This window comes from Gekko japonicus, unplaced genomic scaffold (assembly GCF_001447785.1).
Source record: "Gekko japonicus isolate JY-2015 unplaced genomic scaffold, Gekko_japonicus_V1.1 scaffold953, whole genome shotgun sequence".
Taxonomy (NCBI): domain Eukaryota; kingdom Metazoa; phylum Chordata; class Lepidosauria; order Squamata; family Gekkonidae; genus Gekko; species Gekko japonicus.
This window is the reverse complement of record NW_015161979.1, coordinates 50,920-59,794: the sequence shown is the minus strand read 5'-3', so window position 1 is coordinate 59,794 and position 8,875 is coordinate 50,920. Positions and strand designations below refer to the sequence as shown.

The window sequence follows — 8,875 nt, the reverse complement described above, 5'->3', positions numbered from 1 at the left end:
AATGAGACCTTGTCGGGCCGGGCCATGTGTGTCATAAAATGTAGTGCCAGGTAGCGGAGATATAGACTTTATAAAGGACACAAACATAAAGGGGTTTTTTTTACTTAAAATAAAAACATTGCTTAAAACATGAGCACTCTTGCAATATTTTGTTTATTTAACAGTGTCTGATAACTGACACCTCTTGCTCTGAATGATTGCATCAAAATGTCTGTGCTGTTGCAATCTTGAGTATGCTGTTCGGGTGTGTATCTGTAAGCTGCAAACCTATGATGACGCAGCAGCAGAACTGGAAGCAGCAGCAGAAGACAGCCAGTTCCACTGAGGGCCTGATAGAAGTCCTCCGGAGGCCCCCGGGCCACATGTTTGACACCCCTGGTGTAGGGTGTCTTCTCCGAGTCCTCCTGGCCATAAATGCTCAGGATCGCTCCTCGTTTCCCCTGCTTTGTTTTTTCTTCTTTTGGCTGTGCTGAAAGTTGGGGCCTGCAGTCTCCCCTAAGCGGTCCTCCTCCTTTTCCCAACAGCACATCTCGATACCCCGGCCAGACTCTGTGACGGAGGCCCGGACCTTCTCGTTTTACCTCTCCCATATTGGCAAGGACAGCCCCCAGGGGAGTTTTGACTGCATCCAGCAGTATGTGTCCAGGTGAGTGGGGCTTGCAGCTCCCATGCAGGAGCGTGCACGTTTGCTGCTGCTCCCGAAGATGAAGCTCCCGTGTTCATGTTCGGAGGCCTCTGAGCGCCAGCGGCCTGGGAGCGCGTCGCCCTCTGCCCCCCGCTGGCCTCGGCATGCCATTGCCGTGATCCTGCTCCCGTGTTCAGGTTGCGCAGAAACGGCTATGCCAGCACCGCCCCCTGCCCAAGAGCAGCTCCTTCTGCCTGTTTTCTTGTTTGTCATTTTATTTTTATTTTTTGTTCCACAGCGATGGGGACATCCAGCTGGATTGTCTGGGCAGCATCCAGGATAAAATCACCATCTGTGCCACGGATGATTCTTACCAGAAGGCCAAGCAGAGCATGGCCTTGGCGGAGGAGGAGACGCGGAGCAGAAGTGCCATCGTTATCAAGCCCGGAGGCCGCTACGTCGGTAGGGGGAGGGGGGCACCGCTCTTAAGCTCTGTGCGGAGTGTTCTGAGCTGCTGCGTTCAGGAGGGCGGGATGGATGCTCGGGAGCTGTGAAAGCTGCCTTTCATTTGGCCTTTTAAATAATGGGAGCATAACAACCTGTCTGAAGCCAGCCACCTTCAGAGGGGAGGGGGCAGAAGGAGGTTTGCAAGCAGAGCATAAGGAGACAGGGGCTGCGGGGCCCTCGTTTAGGGCTACACAGGGGGGGGCGTGCTTTCAGGGGGCATTCAGCAATTAAACTGGGATGATGGACTTTTGGCAAGGTAGCATTTAGGGCAGGTGTCAGTCAGGGGCAGCCCTGAAAGGGACTTTTGTGAGCAAGCCTGTTACCAGTAGGAACCTGGCCCCCTGAGCACACGCACACACTGCCTTTTCCCTCCCATGGTTTTATTTAATACCTGCTGACTTTGTAGCACCCATGTTCTCTCTCAGCTGTGGAGTCTTGTGAGCAAAAATTGGAGTTTGTGAGCTACCGGCATTAAAGTTGTGAGCGAGCAATTTGGCTGCTGCCTCAATTAGTTTGCTCTGGAGCCATCCTTCCTGAGCTAAGACAAAAATGTGTGAGCCGGAGGCTAAAAAGTTGTGAGCTAGCTCACGCTAACTCAGCTTAGAGGGAACACTGGCGCCAACCATCTGCTCTTGCACAGAGAACTTGATTGAGAGCAAGATGAAGCAGGAGCAGGGATGGGGGGCCCCTCATCTGCCTGTTCTCAGGTGTGTCCAGGCTTAGTTTGGTGACGGCCAGTTTGGTGTAGTGGTGAAGAGCAGCGGACCCTAATCTGGAGAAACAGGCGTGCCTCCCCACTCCTCCTCCACAGGAAGCCAGCTGGGTGGCCTTGGGTCAGTCACCGTTCTCTCATATCTCTCTCAGCTCCACCTACCTCATAGGGTGTCTTGTTGTGGGGGGAGGAAGGGAAGGCGACTGTAAGCCACTCTGAGACTCCTTCAGGTAGTGACGGGCGGGGTCTGAAACCAGCTCTTCTTCTTCTGTGGTGAGACTCTGGGCCTCTCTCTTCCAATAACCACAGCAGTTGCTTGAGAGGGTAGCTATGTTGGTCTGTAGTGGGACAGCTATAGACTCGAGTCCAGGAGCTCCTTGGAGACCAATGAGGTTTTCGAACGGTTTTTGACAGTCGGAGCTCCCTTCATCCAATCGGAGGCGAGGGGAGGGCTGGGGCTCTCAAAAGCTCCCACCCTGGAAATCTTGTCAGTCTCTGAGGTGCTCCTGGACTCGAATCTATAGCTGTTCTACTGTTGTGGAATCCATATAAGGGAAGCATGTGTACCTACCCTTTATTTTTTTTTTAAGTGAAAGGATGTAATATTTGCGCACCTGTAAGGGCCGGGCTTCTTGCCCGAGGCCTGCCATTCTAGTTCATTGGGGGGGGGGGAGAGAGATGGGGCTCCTTAATCCATTTTCCTCCCGCCATTTCCTCAGAATCCTCCATCCTTCCTCTCTGCTCAACCTCTTTTCTTGCCACACTGGGGAAGGGGGGGAAATGAGATTGAGGGGGGGGGGAATTTTGGGCTCATAATCAAAGGGAGGAAAAAGGGCAAAGCAAACCCACAGGCTGATCCTTGTCCATCTGGGCAGCCTCCTGTGGCTGTTTTTTGTTTCTGTTTTTTTAAAGGAAGGGTCGGTTCCCTGTGTCTTCTGCATAATGTTGTTTAGCCAGGGCAGATCAAGCCGGTTGGCCAGATTAATCCCATTCCGAGTGGGTTTCCTAGTTCTTTTTTCTTTTCTTTTCTTGAATGTGGACAAGCTCTGTTATTAGAAATGATACAGAAGTGGTCAACTTGAATATAGCAAAGACATGCAAAGTGATTTACTGAGAGAACTTTCAGAAGCAACTTATAGTACAGAGCGTATGATCTGCTTTTCAGAGAGAAAAAACTGGCCATCCTTTTGAGCATATCCACACCAAAAGTAGCTCTTTCTCAGGGGATTAAAGTAGTAAAAGAGGAATTATTTTTATACCCTGCTTTTCTCCATCCTAAGGAGTCTCAAAGCTGCTTACAATTGCCTTCCCTTCCTCTTCCCACAACAGGCACTTTGTGAAGTAGGTGGGGCTAAGAGAGTTCTGAGCAATGCGACTGGCCCAAGGTCACTCAGCAAGCTTCATGCAGAGTGGGAAATCAAGCCCTGTTCTCCACATTAGCGTCTGCTGCTTCTGTGCCCAGGCTGCCTTCGGCAAAGTGTGAAGAACAGGGAGATCTCTCCTTCCTCCCCCCCCCCTCCAAACACTAGTGGTTTGCAGATTACCCAGTTATCCCTGACTCATCATGTTGAGTCAGCCCCGCACTTCCGCCCGGGGAAGGAAGCGCCTGGTCCTGCTGCCTTCCGGGGAGAGAGGCAAAGCGATGTTGGTCTGAAGCCACAGAACCAAGTGTGAGTCTGGCAGCACCTTGAGTCCAGAATTAAAATGTGTTGGTCTTAAAGGTGCCACTGGACTCGAATTTTGTACAGTTAAAGCAGCCATGGTTAACTGGGGGGGGGGTACCCCAACCTTTTTGCGTCTGTGAGCACCTTTGGAATGTCGCAAGGGGGTGGCAAGCAGCACCCCAAAATGGCTGCTGCAAAAGGTGAAGCCAAGACGGCACCCCCGTGCCACACCCCTCGTGGGAAGAAGGGAAGCCTTCTTCCCTTTTTGCATGATGGCAGCCAGTTACAAGTTCTGCCTTATGGTGGCCCTGCCTCCTTTCTGAAATACTTGGTGGGCACCAAGGGAAGCACGCGTGGACGCCATGGTGCCCCACAGGCGCCGCATTGGGCGACCATTCAGGGCCCCAGAGCCCGTATGCTAAAAGAGTTGCCTCTCCCGATTAGGGCCACTGTGGTATCTTTGCCCAGCACCTTTTGGCTATCTCAGACTTCATGGGGGTGCATTTCTCCTGCTGCCTCTCCAGCCGTACCAAACAGCCTGCCTGAAGAAACCAGAAAGGCAGTTCCCAGGTCTGACGAAGGGGTCCTTTGGAGTGCCTTGGTGATTACAGCTGTCTTGTGGAGTATCCCTGATAAGGCTTCAGTTGGCAGTTCAACTAGTTTGTGGTGATACATTTCTGTCATTTCTGTGGATTTTCATCTGTTAGGGTTGGGCCACAGTTGCCTGCAAGAGAGGCAAGCTTATAAATGTGTTAAAGGAATAAGCTCTTGGCTTTAGTTGCTGTAGATTTTCCGGGTTGTGTTGCCGTGGTCTTGGCATTGTAGAACCTGACGTTTCGCCAGTAGCTGTGGCTGGTGTCTTCTCTGTGTCAAGGAGTACTCCATCTTTCTGAGTGATACCTCCGAGGATGCCAGTCACCGCTACTGGCGAAACGTCAGGTTCTACAACGCCAAGACCACAGCCACACAACCCAGAAAATCTACAGCAACTAATGAACTCCGGCCGTGAAAGCCTTCGACAAGCTCTTGGCTGCTTTTGAATCAGGGGTGTAAACAGACCTCTGGAAACTCCCCTTGCGGCATGCCAGCCACTGACACCTGCCAGCCACTGACACCTCTCTCATTTTGAACTCATCGGCCCTTGACGCTCACCTGGCTGTCTGCAGCCGACAGAGCTGGGCAAGGAGGCATCCTTCTTTCTGAAAAAGATCCGGCAAGCCTGGCCTGTACCAGGTTTGAATTGCCAAGCTGAGGAAGGTGGTGCTAAGGCTCTGGCAAGCAGCAAAACCACACCCAGGTGTCTCCTTTTCTCATGAAGTGTCAGCACCCCTCTCCTGCCACATCTTAGGGAGCCTGTGTCCCCACATGTGCTGTGACCCTTGATCCAAATTGGGGGGCTGGATCGGTCCCTTGCACAGAAGTAAATGGGGCCTGCGTGGTTTGTGAGGGAGTGACGATGAGGAAATCCCCCTGCTCTGGTTCTCGGTGAGGTCTGGTGTGGTTGATATTCTAACACAATGCGGTGGGGGGGGAACAGTTCTCCCCAAGCTGTATGGGAGGTTGTAGAGGGATGCCAGGTTCGGAGTTGCCTGCTGTTACCCGGGGAGGGTTTAATAGGGGCAAGTAGTGAGGTGGTCCTTCCATCACAAAGGGCCCCTTAAGTGGCCCCGGTGGGCAGGGAGGAACAGCAACTAATGAGGAGGAGGAGATTGGATTTATACCCCACCCTTCACTACCCAAAGGTGTCTCAGAGCAGCTTACAAACTCCTTTTCCCTTCCCCTCCCCACAACAGACACCCCGTGAGGTAGGTGGGGCTGAGAGAGCTCTTGACAGAAACTGCCCTTTTTCAAGAACAGCTGTGCCAGAACTATGGCTTGCCCAAGGTCATCCAGCAGGTGCAAGTGGAGGAGTGGGGAATCAAACCCGGTTCTCCCAGATTAGAGCCCGTGCACTCAACCACTACGCCAAAGTGGCTGCTCCCCTTCCGAGAGCCAGTGTGGTGGAGAGGTCAGTGTTGGACTGTGGTTTAGATTCAGATCCCCGCTTGGAAATGCATCGTGCTGTGTAACCTTGGGCTGGATGCCCTTTCTCAGTCGAACCCACCTCGCAGCACTGTGGTGCTGTTGTTTTTCTACGTAGCTCTCTGAGCTCCCTGGGGGAAGGGAGGGGTAAAGAGTCAGAGTTCGTTTTCTTTCCCCGTTTGCTTCCGGGCTCGAAGGGAAGTGTTGGCCGGCCGCTCAGCTCCATTCCTTCCTGCTTTTGGCCCTGCTTTTGGCCAAGTGTTTGCATCCTCTCTGACCTCCCTCCCCATCCTTAGGCAAGAAGGTCCAGATGCGCAAGCCTGCACCGGGGGTGTCTGATGCAGTGCCCTCTCGAAAACGGCCAACGCCCATCAACCTTGCCAGCACCATCAAGAAAGGGAACAGCGCTGTGTCTCAGCGGCCTTTCAGAGACCGGCTGGTGCATTTGCTGGCCCTGAAGCCGTACAAGAAACCGGAGCTGATCCTGAGGCTGCAGAAAGACGGCCTCGCTCAGCAGGACAAGGATTCCCTGGATAGCCTCTTGCAGCAGGTCAGTCTGTCCTTGGCATGTCATCAAAATACCCCCCCACACACACACACCTCTGCAGTCAAGAGGCAGCCTTCAAAGGAGACAAACACCTTTGCAGAAAGATTTGCGGGTCACCCTTTGATGTGAGAGTCTTAATGGAGCCTCCATGTGCAGCAGCAGCACACCTCTGAATACCCGTGCTACTGCTTTCGTACTCTGTTTGGGTATTGCTTCCCAAGGCATCTCACTGTTCGTTTTGTTGGTTAATGGGCTCCTGAGCTAGTTCAACCTGGGTGAATGGAAATCTTGAAATCGTCCATGACAGTGGGATGGGACCCCGTTCTAAGCTACTAGGAAGTACAGACAAATGTGTGTGACCCAACCATATATCTCTGGCCCTGAGCATTTATCAGGACTATATGCCCCCTTCTCCATCCGTCCCGTCCCCCAATAATAAACCATGAAGCCTTTCCCAAACTGCAAGGTTCCATTTTTAGCCTTGCTTGCTCCCTTCTTTCTAAGAGGTGTGTGGGAACAGGAGGCCTGTCTGAAATTCATCTCTGCATTCATAAGAGCAAGGAGCTTGCTTTTTTAAAAAAAGAAATGCAAACAGCGTATTTTTCACAATCCCAAATTCTGCGCGGGATGGTGACCTCTACAGATGTGTGGAATCGATACCGCTCTGTGACTTATTCTCTCCCGTAGTGTTGACGAACGCCCACAGTGCATGTCTGGTCAGCATAACTTCCTCCCAGAGCACGTAAACCTTTCTTAGCTGCTCTCTCTCTTCCCCCAACCCCCACCCCTTACAGGTTGCAAATGTGAACACTAAAGATGGAACGTGTACCCTAAAGGATTGCCTGTACAAAGAAGTGCAGAGAGACTGGCCTGGATATTCAGAAGGAGACCAGCAGCTGCTAAAAAAAAGGTTCCTTTTCCGGTAGTAGATCCGGTGTCTGACTCAGGACCGGGACCTTCTTGTTGTCGCTTTTATGTTCTCAGGAGCCTCGGTGGTTCATTACTGGGCGTCATGGGATTCTAAGGCAGGCTTGACTGGAGTCCTGCCCAGAGTGTGGTGGTCATTTGGGCAAGAGGGGCTGAGTGGAAGGGGCTGTGCCCTGGTGGATGCAGGGCGGTGGATTCCGGCTTCACACGTAAAGACAAAACCCGCCCACTTTCCTGCTGTACGCCACCCCTGCCTGCAAGCTGGCGTTTTTGGCATGGAGGATGGTATTCCAAAATGGGATCTTCTGCCCGACGCTGCTAGAGGATGTAGTGATGGCCACTGGCTTTAAAAGGAGATTACACAGATTCGTGTGTGTGTGTGGGGGGGTCTATCAGGGGCTACTAGCCCTAGTGACTAAAAGGGGACCTCCATGTTTAGAGACAGTCTGCCTCTGGATCCCAGCGCTGGGAGACAGCATCAAGGGAAGGCCTCGGCCTCTATGTCCTGTTGTTGGGCCTCCAGAGGAACTGGCTGGCCACGGTGTGAGACAGGATGCTGGACTAGGTGGACCCTCACTGGTGGGATCCAGCAGGGCTCTTCTGAGGTTCTTGTGATGGGACTGCCGTTCTTACAGCCTTGTCCTTGAAGAGCCGGTGGAATGCTTTTGGCAGGGGGAGGAAATTGAGCTCGAGGAGGCCGGACTCAAGGGATGGGGTTTTTCGATCAGTGGAAGCGCTTGATGCCGATAAAGCTTGTCCGCGTCTGGGTCACAGAGGGGAAGACCGGTGGCCAGTGCTCCCTCTAAGCTGTGGAGTCTTGTGAGCAGAAATTCTACATTGTGAGCTACCGGCATTAAAGTTGTGAGTGAGCGGTTTGGCTACTGCATGAATTAGTTTGCTCTGGAGCCCTCCTTCCCGAGCGAAGACAGAAATGTGTGAGCCAGAGGCTAAAAAGCTGTGAGCTAGCTCACACGAACTCAGCATAGAAGGAACCCTGCCGGTGGCTCAGTGGTTCGAGCACATGATTTGCATGTTGACGGACCCAGGTCTAGCCTGGAGAGGTGCTGCCAGTCAGGAGTACTGAGTGAGTCAGGTCGGTGGTCTGACTGAGTCTGTGGCAGCTTCAGGTGGCTGTGAGCAGGAGGCCAGGGCTGTTCCCTTCTACTTCAGTCCGCGGGGCCCACGGGCTCAGCAGTTGAATGCCTGTGTCATGGGCAGGAGATGATGCACACGCAGGTGCAGGCAAAAGCCTCTCTGAAGTCAGCTTCAAACGTTCAGATAACTCCAGCAGGGCCCTTGCTCCTTTCTGCCCATTTGAACGTGTCCCACAGCCACCCCACACACATCGGCTTTCTCTCCCTCTCTGTGGCTCTGTGTGTCTGCCTGGGATGCGCAGAGTATGGCACTGGGGCTGAGCTTCCAGAGGATCCCTGTTTTTTTAATCTTTCTCCTTTTAAAAGTGTAAATCAGACAAGGCTTTGGTGGTTCAGATACCTGCCTGGAGGCCCCTGGGCCGTGTTTAGCGGGCAGAATGCAATTCTCAGCAGTTGACAGTCCGGGCTGCAGGTGACGAGGGGCTGCCTTTTGCGATAGCCAGCAAGAGCCCAACAGGAATCCCGCAGCTTGGCCCCATTAGCCTAATGGCTGCTGTTTTTCTTCGCCTGGCCCTTGGGCTGCCTGAGCGTCACGTTTCGGAAATATAGCCATGCCCCTGGAGCTTGCCCGGGTCTGTGCTTTAGGGGCCTCCGCTCACCCAAACGGGTACGAGAGGGAGGCATTAAATGTCCCCTCCACACAGCAAGGTGGCTTGGGTTGCTGTCAATGCTCCCTCTAATCTGTGGAGTCTTGTGAGCAAAAATTCTACTTTGTGA

General features: G+C 52.9%; 1 protein-coding gene across 1 annotated transcript in view; it reads left to right on the top strand.

Annotated features, from left to right (window-relative positions):
- Positions 1-8,875, top strand: part of ELL (elongation factor RNA polymerase II) — a 44,911-nt gene that overhangs the window by 21,825 nt on the left and 14,211 nt on the right. Inside the window, exons 3-6 of the mRNA XM_015429755.1 lie at positions 525-646; positions 924-1,087; positions 5,827-6,080; positions 6,872-6,999. Of these exons, the coding sequence (XP_015285241.1) occupies positions 525-646; positions 924-1,087; positions 5,827-6,080; positions 6,872-6,999 (668 nt within the window). The remainder of the gene's footprint in view (positions 1-524; positions 647-923; positions 1,088-5,826; positions 6,081-6,871; positions 7,000-8,875) is intronic.